Source organism: Serinus canaria, chromosome 2 (genome assembly GCF_022539315.1).
Source record: "Serinus canaria isolate serCan28SL12 chromosome 2, serCan2020, whole genome shotgun sequence".
In the NCBI taxonomy this organism is placed as follows: Eukaryota; Metazoa; Chordata; class Aves; order Passeriformes; family Fringillidae; genus Serinus; species Serinus canaria.
In genome coordinates this window covers 108,540,915-108,564,455 of record NC_066315.1, presented here as the reverse complement: position 1 = coordinate 108,564,455, position 23,541 = coordinate 108,540,915, and the positions used below count along the sequence as shown (strand labels likewise).

The 23,541-nt window shown below is 42.2% G+C and overlaps 1 protein-coding gene across 1 annotated transcript in view; it reads left to right on the top strand.

The window, feature by feature from the left end:
- The window catches only part of GAREM1 (GRB2 associated regulator of MAPK1 subtype 1), a 101,899-nt gene that overhangs the window by 66,109 nt on the left and 12,249 nt on the right, over positions 1-23,541 (top strand). Inside the window, exons 3-4 of the mRNA XM_009090048.4 lie at positions 11,029-11,159; positions 20,551-21,729. Coding sequence (XP_009088296.3) covers positions 11,029-11,159; positions 20,551-21,729 — 1,310 coding nt within the window. The remainder of the gene's footprint in view (positions 1-11,028; positions 11,160-20,550; positions 21,730-23,541) is intronic.

Genomic DNA, 23,541 nt, shown 5'->3' with positions numbered 1-23,541 from the left:
TGGTGGTCGGAGCTATAATAAATTGAATTCCTTCCTAATAAATTGAATTCCTTCCTAATTTAAACACATGATAAATATGTAAACTAAGCTATAGTCTGCATTGACAGGCATTGGCAATACAAAGTGGTAGTACCTTTCCCAAGAAAATTGTCTTTTTAATTACATGGGATAACAGAAACGGCTTCTTCCCATTGCAGATACACAAATATTGGGAACTTGTTTGAGTGACAGGTTCTGCAGTAATTTGAGTACAATAGTTTAGTAGATTTATGTTGAGAGAGAGAGGAGAAGGGGAAAAAATACAGGCTCTGCTAGAAACTACATATATATATTCAGCAAGCAAATGAGATACAAGCTTTGAAACAATAAGCTGCTCTATAATGCACAGACGGTCTTTCAGGATACCAAGCCTCAGCTCTGAAGTGTCTCTACACATTGATAAAAATGTCTAACTGAATGAAATAAGTTTATTCTGTCTCATGTTAAAGCCCTGTTAAGCTACTGAGAACTGACTGAGCTTCTGACTCAGTCATTGTTCCTGTTTTTTTACAACTCCTCCCATTCAGTTAATTAAAAAACCTGTTCCTGAGCAGGGAACAAAAGCACTTTTTATACAGAATTGGTCTATGTGCATTTTAAAGATTTCTGCTTCGTGAATGCAGTTTTTCTTTAGCTTTGTTTTCTGCAGCCCAAGTGGCTGCCAGGGGCAGTGCTGTGGATGTGACTGCTCTCCTTGGGTGGAGGACTCACCGTCCTACACTTGGGCCAGGGTGTGTGGCCCACGGGATGGGGTCAGAACCTGAAAGGCACAAAAGGCTCTCAGTGAGCAAGAAGGCAATGAATGGTGCCCAGGTCAGGCCACAGAGATGGGGATACTCATGTGGGAGTAGCAGGAGGAAAAAGATCTGTCAGCAAAAGAGCAGAAAGTGCAAAGGATGGTCGGTTTGCAATTGAAGAAAGTGTCTTTGCACGGTGGCAGAACCATTAAGAGTTTGAGTTTTGGTGAGTGCTGGCTTTGAAGCTCTTGCCAAATCAATAAATAAAAGCTGTTACTCAGTAAGGCAAAGTTAATGATTAAGCTCAGAGGTTGCTGCTGTTATTTTAGTGAAAGTTTTGACTTACCAAGAAATGGAAGAATGTGTATGAACTTGTTCAAGAGAGCTGCTTTCACTTTGCAAATTTTTTTTTAAGAGATGGATACCAAATCCAAAAAGTTGTCTGGTGTAAATCCACAACTTGCTTGTGGTTAGGCTCCCTGGAAACCATATTGTGGTAAAAATGCACTTCTGCACATCTTAAATCTCTCCCTGTAATTGCACTCTCTCAGTTTTTTTAATCAAAGTGAAATTATAGAATTCAGAGCAGGCCTGACACAGAGACTGGAACTTGCTTGTTTCTAATTTGCAGAGGTTGACTCTCTTCAATGCAATCGAATTGTGGTCCCCTAAAATTATTAGCCCTGTTTTCAACCTCATCTGTTTCTCTAAGAATGAAGCCTCTTTCATCTGTCACTATAACATTTTTCTGTTTCTCTTTTTAATGCTGTTTGGTTTTTATCTTTCTGTCAGTGCAAAAATTAATTTTCATCTTTTTGAAAAAAAATTAGGCACTGGAATTAAAAGAAACTGTTCAACTAGAATTGCAATGAACTCAGGTCCTGAAATATTGCTACCCTCAGAAAATACTCCACTTTGTTTCATTGACACTTCATGTGCACCAGGAACTGAAGTTCACTGTTTAGCAACCAAAATGGCAAGTGTGAAAGGTGGATTTTCTGTGAGGAGGCACCTGCTGAGGCAAGGGAAGGATGTCATTGGGTTTCTGTACTCATTAGGTGTTTGTAGTGCATAATCCCCATGCAGATTATGGACTACGACTGCACTGTTGCTGGTGTGGGCATCAGCCCACAGGAACAGATTGTGTTATTGTATTTTCTCCAAATTATTAATTACAAATTTGTTCTGAAATAAAAGGAAAAGGGATTTTCTCTGCCAATATTGAGGAAGAAAAGTTACACATTCATAATTTCTTCTGAAATCAGTTTTAATGAGGTGAGTAATCTGTGGTATAAAGGCAAAATATTTGGATGCAGCTGTGATAGAGAATCCCAGCATGCTGGGCTAACCTTTAATAGGTATTCTAACATAGTCTGTTTGAGCCAGCTTGAAACTAGTAATATTAATTTCAAATTAATTATTTGCTTGAAACTAGTAATATTAATTTCAAATGTTAACCAGGAGTTTGTTCTGTTACTCTCATCTCAACTTTCTTCTGTGCTTTAATTAAATGTTAATCTGTTGTAGACAACCCTGTTTAATGTATGTATGTCTTGGGATGGATGTACCCTGATGATTTGAGAGGAAAAAAAAAAAAATCTCTGGGCACAGCAATGTGAGGTTCTGTTAAGGGTCTTATCTGCCACCCAGTGAAGGGTTTGATGTTCAGTTTGCATTGACATATCTAAGCTCAGTGTCTGCTCCTGAGGATTGATGTTTAGCTCCAAATCAGTGTTAATGTGTAAGTGAAAGCAATGCCTTTACTTAGTAAGGCAAATGTTTCAAAGTCTAGTAAGAACTGTAACCATATATGTTCTCACCTTTGATTCTGCCTCAATTTCTTTTCTGGTAGTTTTTGCTAGAGGCTTCTAAGAGAGGGATTAAGTTGTCTTTGTCTTCTTATCAAGTCATTCTCTCTGGTGGCAGGCAGTCCATTGGATGTTCCCATAAGGATCCTGGATGCTGCTGCAGTAGGTTGGAGCCATAAGCTTTCAGTGACTATTAAACACTGTCATGACTGAGATCTGCATGGGTATTATCCACTCCAGTACCAAGGGGATGATGCTCATACAAGGAAAGATTTTGCCATCGGGCAGCTGCTGTAAAATGCAGTCACCTCAATGCTGTTTCATGCAAGCTCTGGGTTGGTTTAGCTGGGCTTTCTGTAACTCTTTCTCTCAATCCCTTTTTGAGCTGTGATCAGGGTAAGTGCTGATACTCACCAGGAGAGCATCCCATCTTCATGTGTATGTCTTTATATTCTTGCTCTTCAACAGGAAACTTAGCACAGCTTTTGTTAACACTGCTTAGGAAAGTCAGACAGTGTGGTACTCACGGAATCCTCTGCATGGTCAGCTGTGTGTGTGAACTAATACACTGCTTATGGAACATACTCTTCATGTCTGTTGGAAGCACGTGGGAAAGGAAGAAAATTATGCTAATTCCAGGTTAGATTGATGATAACCCAGTGAGTAAAATCTAGTTAACTTACAGTCCAGACACTCAAAAACATGTGACCCTGTAAAATGGAACATTTCATTGTGGTAATCTTGTATTTGTGATGATAATAACATATGAAACAAAGGTTGGAGGTTAGGCTTGTTTTCCCTGTCTGTCTTTTTACATGATCTGTAACCTAAAATTCCCTCTCTTACAATATCTGTGAGTTAAATCTGCTTTAAGCTATCATCAGTCACCATTTGAACAGATTTTTCTTTGTTATGCTGCCAGCAGAATCTTTCTCTTTTTTTTTGTTACGCTACTTACGAGTCATAAAAGTAAGATAAGACAAAAGAGAATGCTAGGCTGTACCATCCCCTTTGCCTTGCCTGCACAGGATTATAGGGTTTGATTAGCAAGCATTGCGTTGCTGTGTGGGAAACTTGGTTGGATTCCCTTCCTTGATCTTTCAGATGGTGCCTGTGCATATGCTCAGGTGATGTGTCAGTGGGCTGATGCTCTGCTTCGACATGTCTCACCAGGTTGTGTGCCTGACTCATTCTCTCTTGTTTGATTGGGTATTTGTGCCACAGACATGACACTGTGAGGAATAAAGGCATTTAAGCCTTCAAAATCTTCATAAGATTTCCAGGAAGTAAAACTATTCATTCTGAAGGGCTCCTTCGCCATGAAATGTTACACAATATCTGCTGACTGAATGTGCCTTTGTGCCTTGCCCTCTGCTTTTCAGTGCCATAAGTTTAGCTCCAGTACACTTGATGAATTCTACTTGTGTCATGTTTACTTAGATCTGTCTCTAGTTCTTGTTCCGTCCATTTTTTTAAATATTTTCCCAAAATTTCTGGAAGATTGGGTATAGATTGGGACACAGGAGGTCCTCTTCTTCACCTGTCTCCTCGAGTAAAAGTATTGACAGGCAGTTCTTAAAAAACCAGAGGGAATATTTCTATTTCTTACACCTGTTCCAAGGTGATTATGCCTTAAGAATCAATCTTAGCATTTCTAGTTTGTATCCCGGTAGTCATCCTTTGGAAGCTGTGCACCAAAGATATGCTTGTGTATTTCCTGTTGTATTCTCCACCCTTTTATAGTTTCCTGTAGCCCTTCAGCAGGCTACAATATGAAAATAAACAAAGAAGTTCTCACGAATCACTCCAAAAAATATCTTCTCTGGCCCCAAGCCATTTTTTCCATAGCTCTCAGAAGCTATCAGTGTGGCAGACAAGGATGAACCTGTGCTGCTGGGCTGTCTTGCTCTTTCTTTGACTGAGGGGTTGAACTTACCGTGGCACTGCATCCCTGTTAGTTTGCTGCCACATCCCAGCCTGAGATGGAATCAGCAGCTCCTTCAATGGAGAGTTCAGAGATAACAGAGCAGGTGATTCACTTTCCTGTCTTCTCTGAGAGCAGCGAGCCTGCCTGCACTAGTCCATTTGTGGACTGCTGTCTGCTCCTGCTGTTGAAAACAGCATTCTGAAATTCCATTTACCCTTGCCATTTTTCTCTTTGCAATGGGGCTCTGCTGCTGAGTGTGCCTGCACTCTTCTCTCCTCTGGAGAGCTGGGAACAAATGCTCACTGTTGACAAGCTGGAAGATGACAAAAGTGAAGCAAGGCCTTTATTTCCCACTCATCCTGACTTCTGCATGTCTGCCAAACCCTTTCACGTTGGCTTAGTGATAGGTCCCTGAAAGAGCTTCAGTATTAATTTCACTCTGTGGTCCCAATTAGCCACATGATAGCTCTGTCAAAGATTGTGATGGGCTTTTCTTCCTTTTCTCAGCTCTAGACAGCTACAGCCACTGCTAGGACAACACTCCTTGCAACAACAAAATGCCACATTTAGGTTCTATGCAAAGACATATTGGCAAATGTCAATTTAAATTAAAAGTTGACTATTTTGTTTTAATTGCAGGTAGGCTGAAGTGTATGGTTATAGCTTAATCTATTATTTTGGAGTCTTTATTTTGCCAGGCTCTCTCTTGACTGGCTGCCTTATCTAAGGATTAGTTAGGGATGAAATAGCTCTACCCTATCATCTAGTTGATGGGCTGACAGTTATGGTAGACCATAAACTGAGATTTCCCTCCTTTTTCCCCCACTAAAATGAATTTATATCTTCATCAGACATTGAGGAAAGTTATATACACAATCAGATAAAGACTGTACAGGTGCCTCTAAGAACCAGATCTGCTGAAGTGTACTTTTGGCTTATGCTCTTGAACTCTGCCCAGTTATATCAAAGATTATCATTTGGTGAAGAAAAACAAAGTAATTTGCTATCAGTGTTATGCTGAAAAATGTAGGCAAGAACTGTCTTTTTCCAAAATGTTGTTATTCTGGCAGGTAGAACCTTTCCTTTTTGAGTAGCTCTGCAGTTCTTTGAAATACTAAAATGCAGTCAGCAGTCAACAAATAATATGAAACATAAACCTCTGCAGTACTTTTGCTGCCCTGCTGTGCTGTCTGTGCCTTCTTGAGGAGCACTGGGCCTTGCACACAGCCTCACAGAGGGCTGTGAGACTTACTAAATAATCCAAGACAGACAATACAGCTCCTGCCTCCTTGGAGAAACATTCAGCAGCTAACACAGCTGAGCAGATGTTTCAGTGACCTTCCATGCTTCCTATTGATGACATGCTTTTTTTTTTTTAAACAGAGTTTCTTTTTCCAGCTTTTCTTGTTAGTGTGTGAGTATAAGCATGCTCTCATGCTTTTACATCAATGAAAACTTGACAGTTTGTCCAGCCAGTGAATGCCTGCCATAGATAAAGACTGCCTGGGTCTAGGTACAGTGCAGTCACTGTACAGAATGTTTCTGTTTTGGGAACATTCTGGACTGTAGAAACTGCTGGACTGTTTGAAGTAAGGGGTAAGTCACTGGAAAAACCAGGGGATCTTACATCACAGAAATAACCTGTATGAGCTGGGTTGGAGTTAGGAATGTGTGTAAGCCTGCAAGAACCTAAGCAGTGGAAGCAGCAGAAGCTGGGACAGAAAGGGCTGATTAATGCCCCTGCTCACAGCCATTCCAGGGACAATCTGGCAAGAAGGAAGATGGACTGATCTTCCTGCTCCTAATGGGTTTTTATAAATGCCTTCATAAACTGGAGAATAAGCACTGGTTTAGGTCCTTCCTTGCCTTTTTATTTTTCCAGACTCTTTTCCACCACTAGTAGATTTACTGTCTTTGCTGTAAGTACCTTCACAGAGAAATAAGAATTCATAATCTGCAGAGATAATATATACTAGGATGAAACTGTTCCAATACTGTGCCTGCCAGAGGCCAGACAGAAAGATAAAGAGATAGAAAGGTTGCAGGAGTTGTTCATTTCTCCCTAGCATTTGGCTGCAGAGGAATAGCCATACCTGCTCAGTGGACCATGCAGGTATTACGAATCTTTGATCCTTCTGAACCTTCACTGATTTACTACAGAAACATTTCATTATTCTTTTTGTGCTAGTGAGAGAGAGGGGTGAGCTTCTATAAAAGTAAAGTTTTAGCTTTATATTTTCTTTTTTTGTTGTTGTTAAATTCCTAATTATCACAAAGTGAAATTGCCCTGTGGTTTGTTCAAGCTTGCTGTCAAGTGTTTTTTTGTTCAGTGCTTGCTGTCAAATTTTGTCAAGTGTTCCAAGGAAATTGTGCCTCTTGCAAAGTGGAATAAATTTCCACTTTAACACGCAGTCAAGCCACACTTATGTCCATTAAACTTGTGTTTCAGCCGTGTTCCGTGCTTTGTTTTTTTTATGGAGGCTTGAATAGAGACCTGGCAGAAACATAGTAAGAAATTGTCTGCTTCCTCTCAGTTAGTTAGTTAGTTAGTGATGTCTGGTTCGAATGTGTATTGTAGGCTTTTCAGCCCTTCTTTCTCTCCTTCCAATAAAAAAAAGTCTGCTTTCTTCAATGAGGAAATGAATTTTTAAAAACTGTCTATAGAAAAATCTTGAATTATAAACCCATCTTTTTCACGGAAGAGGCACTTTAACGTCTAGCCCTGACAGCTCCCATGCACAGCATACTTCTTGATTTCGTAACAGGCAGAGATTAATGCTGCCCTTCTCTTCTGTGCTTTGGGATCTGTGTGTACTCCTCTGTCGTCAACCTCCTCGTGAACTGCTGCTTATTAGCAGTGAGGGCACAGACGGCTTTGTGTTTGTGAGGCTCAGCTGAAGGACGGGGAGGATGGCACAGATAGCGGCACAGACAGCTCTGAGCGTCGCTTTGTACCCAACCAAAGCTCCCAATGATGATTTTCTTTTTTTCTTTTTCTCCTTTTTTTTTTTTTTTTTTAAAGCAGGAATGTGTAATTCTGCAGTAAAGAGCAGACTCTGCTCCCAGTTGCACACAGCCTAAAGCGTTTGTTCTGTGTTGAGGAATTTGGGACTTTTTTGTAGAACTCTGGGTTGCAGGGAATAACTGGCCTTGTCTTGCCACCAGATTCACTGTTGTTAAATATATAGCAGTCATAGAAAAATAGTATTATTATGCTTCCAAACAGAGTAACTAGAGAACCTAGAATTAAAGGCCACTGTCTCATTCAAAGGCCTAGATGAGTATTGTTCGTATCACATATTACTATTCAGTATTTTGTTTTCCTTACTCGTTCATGTGAATTCGTGCTTTTTTACTGTGGCTAACTCAGTTCCCACTCTGAAGTGAGAATTCTCAGTTTCTTCTGAACTAGTAAAATTTTATTACTGCAATATACCACAGTTTCAAACAGCTATTTCTCTTCCATCAATATCATATTCAGTTCTATGCACAAGCATGGAGTATCAAATCAGAAGTAACTCCACTGAGTTTAGATCTGTCTGAGATGACCTAAACTTGCTGTAGTTTGAGTCTGAGGTTTTTTGTGATTAAAAACTCTAATCACAGCTTGCCTCAAATGATAGCTACAGCCAGGAATCCTACAAAGCAGAGCCCTGGATCCCAAACTGGGCAATCAGTTGGGGCTGCATCCCAATGCCTGTGTCAGTAGTCAAAGAAGATAACAATCGAAAATAAACACAGCCTTAGGTCAGCCCATGGTGAAGGAACACTGTGTGACATCTGTTAAGTTTAAGAGCTTCCTGCTCTTAGTGACTATCTGAAGTACATTTACTGGCTCTGTGCTTTAGAGTAGTGGTTTTTCTGTGCTGTCAGATGCTCCCTGGTGCAGCTCATAGTCTCTGCTGCTACACCATGTCCTGCATGTCCTGACACAAGGACACCTGACTTCACTCAGCTTCTCCACTCTTCAGTTTCTTTTACAGGAAAGTGGGGTGCCCATGAGGGAAAGGACCTTTTCAGCTGGGAATGCATCTTCCTCTTGGTTAGGCTGTGGCTGACAGGGAGTTCCTGAAGTCAGGATTTTCATGGTCCCTGGCAGACCGGGGGTTGAAAAGCACAGCTCTCTCTTCGTCTCTCTATGTGTGTGCTTTGGCATCAGTCATAAGGCACTTCCCAGCATCAGTTAACTGAGCAGCTTCCTGCTAATTTTTCAGAATCCCTTGGCCCAAAGGGAATGGCTGCCTGGCCCCTCTGTAGCTTTGCACCCAAAAGGGCTCAAAGTGGACAGGCTGAGGAATTCAGCTTTAGTATGCTGGCATGTTTCTATTGAGTATGTGAAGCATTTTCCAAATGCTTGTCTGCTGTCAGGTTTCCTGTGGCTACCCATACTGTCTGCCAGGTATAGCTTTATCACTCCTACAGTTTGTAGTCTTAATCCCAGAGGTACTTAAAAGTTTGTGGAAAAAGAGTTTGCCAGAATTTTTCAAGGTAAGAGGGTATGTCTACAGTGAAAGTTTTCGATACCATCAGTGAGCAATTAAACAAATTTACAGGGAAGAAAACTTCTGGGGCTGCTAAGCCCAAAACCTCTTCCCTGCACTGGGCATCTTTCAGCCATGAGTTCCTCTGAGAGCTTGGAAGGAGATTCTGGGTAGCATTGCTAACTGTGCATTAAGTCCAACCTCCTTACATGGCTGTTGCTTACTCCTGTCTGAGGTGGAATGCTGCATGAGGCAGACCTGTGGTCTGACCCAGAGAAGCCATCCCTGCTGTGGTACAATATAGGGAGGGCTTCCTCAGGTCAGACCAAAAGTCCTGTGGCTTCTACCCCAGTGCTGGTCTCCAAAGTACATGAATGCCTTGGTTGACTGTCACATCATAGCATGTCCTGAAGCAGATGCAAAGCTGGGAAAACTCAACTGATTTTGGGAAGCATAATGAAGGTTATTAAAACACTGGAAAAATAATCCTGGAGTGAGAAATACCAGCATCTGTAGTTACCCTGCTGATAATACTTCAAAGTTATCATGATCACTTTAGAAAGACAAAACGTGTGGAAGGGTATAAAAGGAAGTACTCTGCCTTGCAAGTGGATTTTCAGGGTTACAGCCACAGAGCTCTGAACATGCTGATTAAAAGGGTGTGCCCCTGGCAGCAGGTGCTGGGGATGGGCAGCAGTGCTCAGCCTCTTGTTCTGGCACCTCTCCTGAGGGGTGGGTGGGTACACATGTGTGCACACAGCTGGCAGGGCAGGACAGCTCTCTCATGGGTGCCAGGGCTCGCTGGGTTTGCGTTGTCTTCTGCTGTTGTGTGGCCTGAAATAGTTCAGTGTGGGTGAGTTCTCCCAGTGTGTCACAGAAGTCTCAAGCCTGATGGGATGCAAAGGGGCAGCAGGGTGCTGAGCACAAGAATGCTGAAGGAGTGAGAAAATATTTCTGTAGGTGGCTGACATCCTCACATGCTGGATGTATTTTAATGAAGTTCAGTGCTATTTGGGAACAATAATCCAGTGCATGCATTGCAAATTTTAAAATATGATTTACAGGAGCTGCACCAACCATAGATTTTATTCAACCATTTTCTCATTTTCTGAAGTTGGTTTTTACATCACATCTTGCTGAGACCAGCCTTTAACTTTGTAGTAGATACCATTTCTAAATTTGGAAAGATCACTCCACTGATTTTAAGCTTGTCATGCAAACAGTAAACTGTCTAAGCTTTTCTTATCTCTGTATTTATAAAATAAAGTTTTAAAACTTTGTGTTCACAGTGCACACAGTTGATTGATGTGCCTGGCTGTCGCTGGCAGGTCTGCCTGGGGTGGCTCCCTCCGTGTTGGTTCTTGCCTTTTACAAGAGATAGAAAATAGCCAAAGTTTTCGTGCTGGGGGAAGGTAAAGATGGCAAGAAACCCCTCTTTCTCATGCTCTTCTGAAGGCAGACACCTTCAAAAGAGTTTTAAATGTGTGTGGTTTAATATCTTATGTTAGCTAAAGTTCTCAAAGGGTTTAGTTTATCTTTAAGGAAAGCCAGATGCTGTTCCATTCTTAGGGAAGCCCAGGGGTAAAAGGGCTTTGGTTTGGCCTGCTGTTTGATGATGCTAAAAACAAACCCAAACTCCTTATGTTTATTGTTTTGGGGTTTTGAAGGTGTGGTTTCTTTCTGTAAAACTTTTAATATTAAATGCCCAAAAGTGCTATCTGTACAGATGCTATGACACGGAATCAAGTACACAAATGCAAATGCCTCCATAATTATTTACTATTTCTAGGGAGCATGTGATAAACCAATCTTTTTTAATTTCACTTTGGCTGCCACATGTTCTTTTCATTCCAAGCCAGTGAAAGTGGGTGTCTTTCATGGCAGGTTCAGGAGACTCTACAATCTTTCATCTTCTTGTTTGGTTGCTGGAAAAATTGACTGAGCAAAATGGTGAAGAAGTTGAGCCAGCAGTTGCCACAGTGACAGTTGTCCAATATAAATATCTTACAATTCTTCTGTTTATCATCTGTTTTCAGGGCAGTTTAAGCTGCTGGAACAAGACCGAGATATTAAGGAGCCAGTGCAGTATTTTAACAGTGTGGAGGAGGTGGCTAAAGCATTTCCTGAACGAGTTTACGTCATGGAGGAAATAACATTCAACGTTAAGGTAGTCCCTGAATAAATATTTGTCCCTGTCTAAATGATTAACTGTTGCAACTTTTATATACATGGCAAGTGAGCAGCAGCGCTGAGTGGGAAGTGTGATTTTTGAGACAAACGAGCCTTTAGTGTTCCACATTCGGTGATGGTGCTCTTTGGAATCATTTCTGCAGTCCTAAATCAGCATGTCCTCTAAGGGCTCTCCTGCCCTATGGCACTTTGGGGAGCAATCCTGATGATCCATTCAATAATTCATCTAATTAGGATGCTCCTGCCAGATTTTAAACAAATGTTGTTTGTTGCCCCCTTCCTCCTCCCCCTCCAGCAGTCTGAATTTCATTCTCTGCTAAGCAGCAGCTGCTCAAATCCCTCTCCAGAAAGCCTCTTTCTCAGAGAGCACGCAGGGTGAAATGATGAGGTTGCTTGTCTCAAAATTACTGCAGCTAAATACCATTGTGAATAAAATAACAAAACAAAAAAAAAAAAAAAAAGACACGGTTGTTCTCTGTGTGCATGTGTGTGTGTTTGCTTGTGCACAGCTCTTGGGCTCATGAAAGGGTCAGTGATCCCACAAGAGGGTTTGCTGTCCCCAAACACTGCAGTGCAGTGGCATGAAACAATGAAGACACAACTTGTTCTTCCTTGTCCTGCCTACACGTGTGACACTGCACAAGGTAGGTCAGCTCTGCCGTGAGAGCAGAGTGGTCTCCAGGCTTATCTGGTTGGTTTGAGCAGCAGCACCATCTCAGACTGGTAGAAGAGCATCCTACAGCTGGTGTGCAATGGTGGAGATACACATCGTGTACCCTGCAGGGGAAGCTGGCTAATACTGGTGGTGCAAAACCAGCCTGGAATTTCCTGGTCCTTTGTTTATCGGGTTGGGCTTTGTATAACAACCTTTTAATGGCTTTTTCCTCTTTCTTGCACTGCTACAGTTGGGAGACACCAGCTACTTCCCAGTTTTTATAGGTGTGAGTGAAGAGCTCACCTGTTAATTTACTCAGTGACTAAGACTCACACCTTGCCAGACAGTAGGTTGTTTTCATTTGTGCTCTGCATTAACCTGAGCCAGTAAAACAGAGGCTTTCATGAATGAAGGCTATGCGAGAAAGTTGGAGCACTTCTTTCTGTATCTTTAGGCAAGGGAACAAGAAAATTTTATCTCTTTGCAGAAAAAAATCCTTGTGGCTGCTAGCCTTATCCAGAGCTGTGCTGTTATTTCTCTTTTGATCAATGACCAAACCAAGAGAATGGCACAGTAAAATGTGCAGCTTTGATTTTCTAGTGCAAAAAAGTCTACAGGCCTGTTAAAATGTAAAATGCCATACCTTGAGTTTATCATGAGTGGTTTTAAAACTCTTTTTCATATGTGGCAAACTGAAAAATAAGCATAGCTTTCTGTTAGATATCAAATCCATTTTTAAAAGGTTTTATAGTGATACTCCTTAATGTAAATAACAGTAGTAATAATCCAGGTTTAACCTAGTTACACAGTTGTCTTGGCAGTATTCCTCTTGGCAGTTTTTCCAGTTTCATAGAAGTCTATTCCAAGGTTATCATCTTCCAAAAAATAAATGAACTTAGCAGGATTTATTAAAGTGTTTAATAACCCTTTACATGCAAGAGAATTATGTACGCTAAAATTTTAATATAGGATAGATTTTGTCAAGCTGATTAGAGCAAAGGGAGGAATATTAAGTACAGTTGATTCCTGTCCAATGTAGTGTGCCTGTTTAAATTCAGAAGAGAGTTTCAGAAGGCAGCTAATCCGATATAAAAAGAAAAAAAAAGTGCCCAAAATATCTGATGAAGCACTTAAGATGAGAAGGAGCTCTGAAGTCTGGGAATTCTTTCTTGTTCCAAGCACTCAGGTCTTCAGTGGATAATGTTTAAAGAAGGAGCCTGTAGAGTTCCAAGGTGACCAGACAGTCACTGTGTTCTTTTGTCTGCTTGTTGAGGTGTGCCTGCATGTGCCAGTACACCATGGTTATGATTCCACTTGGTGTGAACCTTGCTCCCGAGTGTGAATCCTTGGCAGTTCCAGCAGGATTTCACAGCTACCGCTGCCATTCTCCAAACTGCCTTCTCGCTGGGATGGGCTGCACGATCATTTCCAAGGGGCTTACTTTACTTTTGCTTCTTGTAATAGCTGATAAAGGGAAAAATCAGCCACCTTATCCTGGCAAAGCAGGGGAGATGGTTCTCCTGCCATCCCTGTGGTTTTGCAGCTGGGCAGTGTCCTGAGGCAGGGGGTTGAGGACCTGTTTGAAGAACAGCTGTAACACATGCAAGCAAGGGCCACTAGGAGGGAAAGGTGGAATCTTTTCAGAGACTAGCAAACAAAAATTTTAGATTAAATGAAACTTTTGTAATGGCTAAAAGTACTTAGGAACTTTTTTACCATAAGTACTGCACAGGATATCCACTTGGTCATTTTGAGTGGTGGCCAGCAGCATCTACAGGCACAGTGATTTAGAGTGTTCTGGGGATAAGTGAATTTCACTCAGTCAATAGTTTAATCTCTTCCTGATCAAAAAATAGAGACATTCTGTCCTTTCTTCACTGACCAGATATGTGAGAACCTTTTTTGTATTAATATTCAGTGCATAATTGAAAAAAAATTTGTTTATGCTACAAATACGAGGTTTTTTTATTTTATATTGCTAGGAACAAAATACTAAGAATGTTGAGCTACCCCAGGACCCTGTCTTTTGCTGAAGCAACAGTAGTAGATGTTTGCTTTCAATTGCTCTGGTCTCATACATATGGCAGTGTGTACAAACACCCAGGAAGCTATTTGCACCAGGTCTTAAAAACAAGACAAGGAACAAACACCCTCCCCCCACCACCTCCCAGAATAATACTGAAGGCAATTCACAAAAAGTTCCCTTAAAAAAGCAGCAGTATTGTGTGATAGATTGAACATTGGACAAACCAGGAGTTCCTAGACTCTAAAAACCAGCTCACTGAGTGTTGCAGAACCCTTCACATCTTCCAGAATAACATTTTTATTCTGAAGACATCATTTGGTCTCCCTGGAGAGTCTGTGAAGCTGTTTTCAGACACTTTCTAGAATGAAGAAATGGGTTAGTGAATTAGCCTTATAATGATTCTTTTCTTACCTATCAAAGATGCTGTATGACTGGTGTGAGCTTTCTATACCTGATTTGTTCATATTTTTTAATGTAATCCTCTTTTCACAGTGATCTAACTGTGTTAGCCCATACAATGTGCATTTTGGCAGAAAGAAATCTGTAGTGAAAACTTTGCACTTTTTTTTGTATTGTTTGTTTTTTGGGTTTTTTTTTTTTTTTTTGGCAGATGGTAATGCAGTACAGTAGAGCAAAATTGATTTCCTGATTGTAATTCTAGTGCCTCTGATAAACTCACCCTGAGTTGCCATAAAGCACATTTAGGAGGCTGTAACTTACAGTGACATTCTTAAGTGCTGCAGTAGTGACTTCCTTGAAATGAGGTGCTGTGTAGGTTTTGGCTCTGGACATTCAGGCAATTCATGATACTTCACCTCAAGAATTAGTGCTTTAGTGGCCTTGTGGCTTGATGCCAGCCTTACAAAGCCACAAGAGTCAGCTCCAAGCAGTTTGGGTTTTTTCTTCTTTTTCCCCTTTGCCCCCGGTACACACAGGCACGACACCTTGGTGTCTTGCCTTGGCATTGCAGTCCCGTGGCTTTTCCTCCTGGAAAAAGGTGGGTGGCTTGAGTAAGAGAAGCACTGGAAGCAGAACTGCTGCTGCTGCATGCCTACATTGAGGTACCTGTGTGGGGTCCTGCTCCAAAAGAAGCCTGGATGGCAAGTGCCACTGCCTCAGTGGCTCCTGATGTCCCACATAAAGAGACGCTCCTTGTTACAGCTCTGCAGCTTTACCTGCCACATTTTGGGTCAGTTTTAGATCACTGATTTATTTGAGACATTCCTTGAAGAGCACTGAAGCCAGCTGTTAATGTAGCAATTAGGCAAAGTTCCTCTTATCCCAGAGGGGAATACATGTATGCTAGCATGAAGACTTTTACTTGCTGATCCTGTCTTGGGAAGCAGACATTTGTAAAAGAAAAATGGGATACGGTCTCACTGAATTTAGCCAACTTCCTTGGAAATGTTTGCTCTTTTTTCTTTTTCTGCTTGCAGCTCTTCTGAAGACACTGTTTTACATTTTAAAAATCTTTTCCCATTTTGGTGACTTGTAAAAAAAAAATATATATATCTAATATATATGATCTATTAAATATATGTGTAGTGCTACAATTGATCCCTTGGCTCTAATAGTACAAACCATATGCTGTAGCTATGAATCAGAGATTTCACAGTTACAAAGAGCTCTAACAATAAAAAAAATCCTAATTGTATTCTTAAAGTGAATGCAGTGCTTGCATTAATCTATTAAAATCCAGCAGGTATACCAACCAATATAAAGCCACAAAATCATTTTTATAAAGGTGTTTTTATGTGTCCAATTAAAGACTTCTGCATGGAACTATCACAAATTAGAGCAATTGGAGTCCCAGACAGCATATTGACTCAGGTGTTACCAAAATCTATTATTGCTAGTTAGCCTTTCCTTAAGCAAAAGGAAGATTATACCTGAGCTTTTCCAAAAAACGGTTTCCTAAATAATCATTCATTGCTTTTCTGATACCTGTCTTCTGCAGGACTTTTCAATGGCTTTTCAGTGTTACTGAAATTGCATGAGTCTTAAAATATAAAATATTATAATGACTTAGACCACTGCAGCTTTGCAGTGTCTTTGGCAAGCTGTCTGTATGCCTGTAAACTTTCTGGTCAGCATCCTGGCATCAACAGTGAACAGGGAGTATGGATTAATAGCTGGCAGTCAGAAGGGAGAAGGCAAGTACAACAGGGAGGAAATTCTAGATCTGTGGGTCTTCTGCATTCATTGTTCAGCTTGAATATCTACTCCTGATTCCTAGGTGGCGTTGGGGGGGGTAGTGTGGCAAGCACTGCCTCTTTCACAAAGCTGGATCACTGGTTATTCTCACCTGTTACCAATGAAAATGGGATGAGAAGAGCAGAAGAGAGACGAGTGCAAAGTAAAACTGCAGGAGTTCTTACAGTGCACGAAACATTATTGGTAAAATGTATAAAGCCTTCCTTGGGTATGTGATGCAGCAGAGTGAAAGCCTCTTGGGTGTCTTCTGCCTTCTGTAGTGTTACGTCTTTTCCAGAATTATTATGAGACTTTAGGAGCTTACCACAAAAATGTAGGATCATTTCTGCACTAGTCTGTGATCTGGACCACCTCAACTCTGCCACTGTGCACTGCTGTCCTGAGTCCATCATATACCAGGGATATGCTGTGTCACATACACCAGCTGGGACCTGCCACTAGCAGGTCCAAGTGTCTGAAGAAGTGTAGGGCTCTGCTATGCCCCACCAGCAACTGCATTGCAGGAATCAGAGGGAGCCCAGAGAATGGTCTCAGCAGGGTTATGAAGATGCAAATCCTGCTGGGTCTCTGCTGAAATCTTAGAGGGTAGAGGGAGATAAGGCTGGTGTGGGACTACCCCTTCTGCCTTCTAGGAATAATTTATGACATGCACTTTCATGTTTTCTATAAGTGTACTATTTGGCATAGAACCATAGAATCATTTAGGTTGGAAAAGACCTTTGAGATCATCAATTCTATCCATTAGCCCAGCACTGTCAAGTCCGCCAGTAAACTATGTCCCCAAGTGCCACGTCTTCACATCCTATACATGCTTCCAGGAATGGTGACACAACCACTTTCCTGGGAAGCCTGTTCCAGTGAATGACAACCCTGTTGGTAAAAAAAAAAAAAATCCGGATATCCAATCTAAACCCCCCCGGTGCAACTTGAGGCCATTTCCTCCTGTCCCATCTGTTCTTAGGAAATGCTCTGCATGACTAATTCCCGGGCTTCTGGAGGCCCTGTGAAGCTCACCAAAGGCAGTGTAAAACCAAAGTAGAGTCCATGGCTCTTTGTTGATTTGTCTGTAAGTTTTGTGTCTGTTGCTAAAGTGAAATGTTTGAACAAGACAGAGCAAGTCTGATTTTCATATGTCATTGCTACAAGGGCAAAGTAAGGATCATTTAGCCTAATGATCCTTAGCCTTTGTAATCTTCAGAGCAAAAGCTGAGTAGTATCTGTGCACTGTTATGTTTTTTGAGATAGATATATATAGATATAGATATAGATATAGATATAGATATCGATATATATAGATATAGATAGATAGATAGATAGATAGATAGATAGATAGATAGATAGATAGATAGATAGATAGATAGATAGATAGATATGAAATGTATGGTATATCTTTGTTGCCAATACATATTTACCTACCAGTTTTAAAGTATAAGCAACCCAGTGGGATGTATCAGCAATCTTAACATCACCATAAGTAGAATTTAGTAGATAAATTTCTGAGGTCTTAGACTTTTAAATTCATGTTTTCAGTTTTTATTATAATTTTGCGCAGCAACTTATACCTTATATTTTTGTTTAGAAGAAAGAATGCAGAACAGAATTTTTCTCAGAGTGATAAACTAGAACTGTGGCATCATCTTTCTTTTCATAGAATATACTGAGTTGGAAGGGACCCATGAGGAAAATAAAGTCCAAGTCCTTGCCTTGCACAGGATGCCACAAGAATCATATCCTGTGCCTGAGAGCAGTCTAAGTGCTTCTTGAACTTTTGTCAGGCTTGGTGCTGTGCCCACGTTCCTGGGGAGCCTGTTCCTATGCCCAACCACCCTCTGGGGCAAAAACCTTTTTCTGATGTCCAACCTAAACCTCCCCTGACACAGCTTCAGGCCTCGAGTCCTGTCACTGGTCACACAGAGAAGGAATCAGTGTCTGCCCCTGCTCTTCCCTTCGTGAGGAAGTTGTAACTGCAGTGAGATCTCCCCTGTCTCCCCTCAGTCTCTTCTTCTCCAGGCTGAACAGACCAGCTGTTCCTCATATGGCTTCCCCTCAGAGCCCTTCACAATCCTCACAGCCCTCCTTTGGATGCTCTCTAAGAGCTTCATGTCTTTTTTATATTGTGGCACCCAAAACTGCCCCCGGCACTCAAGGTGAGGCTGTCCCAGAGCAGAGCAGAGTGGGACAATCCCCTCCCGTGCCTGGTGCTGCCAGTGCTGTGCCTGGTGCCCCTCAGAACACAGTTGTCTCTCCTGGCTGCTGGAGCACTGCTGACTCATGTTCAACTAGCCATCATCCCAGGTCCCTTTCTACTGTGCTGCTCTCCAGCATCTCATTCCTCCATCTGTACACAGATTGAGGGTTAAATTCAGCCTTATTTCACCTGCAATGATCCCGTGACTTTATTTTTTTTAACAATGCAAAAAATATTTTCCAATGTTTTTAATTGAAAATCATTTTGTCTTTAAACACGTCGGTTGACTCTAAAAGCCCATTTGCTGTTTGGCTGGTTGAAGTGGATGACATCAATAAGTAGCTGCTCCACAAGACCTTCATTGTAAGCTCAGCCATTTAGTTACCTCTGTGGTTTCACATCTGACCCACCGTTTCCTCCTACAGTGTCTTGTTTGTTTGGGAATCACCAGGGAACTGCAAGTTGGCCGAGGAGGAGCTCCCACAGCTGCAGGTTGTGACACCTCCCTTGCTCCAGACAGTGTCCCACAAGTAGTGAGGAAAAGCTGTGATCGTGCAACATCGAGTTAAAAGTCCAGCAGAGCAGGTGGCATTGTGAAAGCAGCCGTTTGTGGGGACTCGTTGATTCTGGAAACCAATATTCTTAGAGAAAACACTCTCTCAGAAAGGGAAGGGGGAGATGGCATGGTACAGGCACAGAGCCCTGCGTGTCCTGAGCCCTTATCAGCCCCTCCAAGGCAGGGCTGTGTGGCTGCAGCTCCAGTGCAGCGCTCTGTGACAGTGTGAGGAGAAACCAGCAATGAAGGTCACATGGGCCTTATCAGCAAAAGAACCTCCAGTGCTTTCATTTCACATCGTGGTGTTTCAAATCCTGCCAGGCCACTGGAGCAAACTGTGAATGAGCATTACGTACCATAAACCCTAGTGACTTCCTGGATTAGACCAATTAGTGTTTGTTTAGATAATTCAGGGTTTGAATGACTTCCTCTCCGGAAGCCCCGAGCCTGAAGTGCTAAGGCGGCGCACCTCGCCCTAGCTGCCTGTGCAGCTGCAATTCTGGCTTGCAGGAGATAATCACGGCTCTGCAAATACGGAGGGATTGCAGGTCATGTCTTACAAGAGGAAGCATTATTTACTGTGCTTGTCAGTTATTGATTTGCTGGAATTACAGCTTTGATTCCATGCAGTTATGTGATGATTCCAGGGTTTGAAGCCTGGAGTTTGAACTTCGCTCAAGTCCATGAAGTCTTTAGGAGTTTTGGAGGCGAGGAAGGGATATACAATTTTAGCATATGTTTTCACTGGCAGTTTCTTTAGTATGTTCAATTTCTCAAATAAAATGGTCTATAACAGACCAGTAGTGTTTATTTGGTGCACTTTCATTTATGAGTAGGGATCTGTTGCTACCAAAGAATTGGGTGGGTTCTGTTAGGTCCCTGAAAAGGGCTTTTCATGTTAAGCCACTCAAATATGAGGCAGAGCAGTCTTGTCTATAAAGAGTTATTTCAGTTGTAAGGAAATAACTTCAGAAGCAAATGAGCCTTGGACATCTGGTTTGTTGGGGGTGTTTTCCTGGTACAATTTCCATACTAGAAACGCTCACACATGGCTGTGCATATGTTGTTTAATCTCTTAAATTGCAATTATGATCAAAAAATGAGGAAGGAAGTCTATGACTAGGAGAGCAAAGCAGGGGGGGATTTAGGCTTATGGGACAGACCGATATTCTTGATTTCTCCTTCACGGAATAGATGTCATCTGTCATTCCCCTTAGCCTGAAAAAAATTATATCAAAGGGATATGCTTCATCTGTAATGATGAGATCACCTTTTCTGCTCCTTAGGGAGCTGAAGATGGTGAAAGACGTTTGTTTCCCTCAAGAGCCTGGCAAATAAGTTCTAACAAACAGCAAAAACAAAGGTAGGAAAAGATACGCAAGGGAATCCAGACATGGTCTGTCATAGCTGTATGACACAAGAGGCTGTTTGAACTGCTGGGATGTGTGGATTTGCCCTTTCTTTAAAAAATTGTTATGTTTGTTCTCATGCCTTCTTTGGCAGTTTCACGTGGCTCTTTCCTCTCAAGTAAGATGCAGGAATGAACTGAACAATTTTAAAAGGTTTCCTCAGCTTAAACACCTTGCACTTGACCAGTCAGCTGTTCAAATAAAGCTACTTTAAAGTTTTCCAATACATAGTCTTGTAAGTTCAGTCTCAAGAGATTTGATGTGATTTGAAGTATTGTCTTCATTGGGGGAAGACCAAATTTTTTATTCTTATTTTGCAGGTAGCTTCAGGTGAATGCAATGAAGACACTGAAGTTTACAACATTACCCTTAGTACTGGGGATGAGCTCACTTTAATGGGGCAAGCAGAAATCCTTTATGCAAAATCTTCTAAGGAGAAGTCACGGCTCAACACCATCTTCAAAAAAATTGGGAAGCTTAATTCAATTAGTAAGCTAGGCAGAGGCAAAATGCCCTGCCTCATCTGCATGAACCACAGGACCAATGAGAGCATCAGTCTCCCTTTCCAGTGTAAGGGCAAGTTCAGCACCCGCAGCCCACTGGAGGTGCAGATGCAAGAAGGTGAGCACACGATTCGCAATATAGTAGAAAAAACCAGGCTGCCTGTTAACGTGACTGTGCCAAGTCCTACACCAAGAAACCCTTATGACCTGCATTTTATCCGTGAGGGGCACAGGTACAAGTTTGTCAACATTCAGACCAAGACCGTGGTCGTTTGTTGCGTGCTTCGTGGAAACAAAATCATTCCCATGCATTTCCCCTTGCACTTGACACTTCCGAAATTTATTCTACCTGATAGCGTGGTGAAGGGGGAGCTGTGGCACGAGCCCCTCATCCAGCACTGGTTTAATATATGCCAGGAACAGTTTGACATAGACGAGTACTCCCGTGCCGTGCGAGATGTGAAGACTGACTGGAACGATGACTGCAAGAGCCCGAAGAAGAGCCGGTGTGCGGGGCACAGCCACGTCCCCAACTCCCTCAGCTACGCCCGGGACGAGCTCACGCAGTCCTTCCACCGGCTCTCCGTCTGCGTCTACGGGAACAACCTGCATGGGAACAGCGAGGTGAACCTCCACGGCTGCAGGGACTTGTGTAACGAGTGGGCCCTGTTCTCTCACGATGCTCTTCAGTACCAGGAGTCCGGGGACAGCAGCAGTGATTACCTTTTCCCTGAAGTTAGCGAAGAATCGATGTTCCTGCCTACGAAACCGGAGCTTCCTTACGAAGAGCTCTGGTTGGACCAAGGGTCTGGAAAGGGTGGTGATCAGCCTCTCTCGTGCTCGCTAAGTGAGAAGAACAAGTGTGACAACTACAGAGGATCCTTCCGATCAAAGTGCGGTACCGCGTCTCTTCCCGTGCCTGCAACTGTCGGAACAACCACGAAGTCTTCAGATGTTTCCCTACCTCCACCTCCAGTGCCTCCTAAATCAGAAGCAGTAAGTCAGGGTTATTTATGTCTGTTTGTTTCCTTTTTTAGGTGGTGAAGAGTTTGCATGCAGATCTTTTTAAGGAATACTTGGTGGAGGGGGGGAAGGGCACACACAGGGCAAGGGAACAGTCAAACTTCGCAAGATGTGCCAATTCAGCTAGTTTCCTACCGTGTGTAAGTTATGTCCTAAAAATCACAGGAGTATATTTAATATTACTGATCTAACAGCTTAATCCTGACACTTTCAGGTGATATTTATTTTGGGTTTCTTGCTCACACAAACAAGGTCAAGGTCAAATTGTTGAGTCACTTCATTCTCCTGCTTTCCACATCATCTCTCCATGTCACCTCAATGTTTTCTCACATCTTCTGTAGCCAGAGTGTATGGGGCATGACCCACTTGGAAATGCCTCAGATTGCCTTAGTGTCTTCAATTAATAGGCTCTGATAATGAGAACAGCTAGAATTTTTACAGATTTGAAGTGTTTGTTAATGATTGTCTTCTCTATTACGACCCTATAGCAGATTTTGAAGAATACTTTGTCATTGTCCTCAAGGAAACTTTATCATACTAAACTTGAACTAATCACTCTGTATTGCTTATTGAAAGGAAACATGTTTAAATAGGAGCTCTGCAGAATTGGTAAATGAGCCTTCTGGAGGACTCAGTTGTAAACAGAGCATGTTTCCTGGCCTAAGGTTTTTAATGAAAACTCATGGGAGAAATCACTTCTCTAAATCTGAAATGTCACGGAGACTTAGGAGGGAAAAATGCAAATGTATTTTATCAACAGGAGCTTATGTGGACTGGCTGAACAATCCACTCATGTGGTCTCTTGACATAGTCTTAAGCATTATTTAAGAAGAGAAGAAAAAAAAGAAGAAGAAAAAAAGGGAAGAAGATTCCCTCAGGAAAGAGTGTCTAGGAGTTTTTAGCAAAATGTCAATGATAACGTATATCATGTGAATCTTGGTGTATATCACTGTTTAACAAATTTGTTTTACAAGGGTTTTTCTGAAATTTGTAAAACACCGTTCCACTTGCAACTCCAATGGTGATTTCAAGAGCATGGCTATATAGTAAAATAAGACTAATTTGAGACCAAACTGTAGCAAAACATGATGATCCCATACCTTTCCTATTGCCATCTAACAGTCCAGTAGTGTTGGCTGTAGCCTTGCCCTCATGAGTCAATTCACAACCTGGTTGAAAGCTAAGATGTGTTCATTCATGCTGGGTCAGCCTGCAGTGGATTTCTGTGGGGATGCTCCTGGCCAGGCTCTGCAGTGCTTGGGGAGGTGCAGCGAGGAGAGGGGAGGAGGACACCAGGCAGGCACAAAATGCCAAACTACAGCCCTTGGACTGTGCCACCAAAACCTCCCCAAAAAGCAAATGCAGGAGCTGGAGTGGCAATGCAGGAAAGGCAAGACATTATGTCTTCTTAGCAAAGTGTTTACATGCAGTGTTAAGTGCAGGAACCCAAGAGCACTTCCTTGCCTCTGAGGTCAGGTATGCACTGACACTTTGTCCAGACTCTTGGACAAGTGCCCAGCAGCACCATATGGAGATGAGGCTCCCTGGCAGCCTGCACTGGCGTTAACTGGAGTGGGGCTGGTCCCACCCTCCTCCACCTCCTCCTCCTCCTTTCCCAGACACATCGTCCTGGCTTCCCTTTTGTGCTGGCTCTGGCACTCCTGTGCCTGGGCAGGCAGCCAGGTCTGGATCTGGAAAATGATTCGTTTCCTGCTGATTTGTGTGAGCTGAACTGCTTCTGCACAGGGCCAGCAGAGTGCTGCAGTGGTGGGGGTGGGTGGTGGG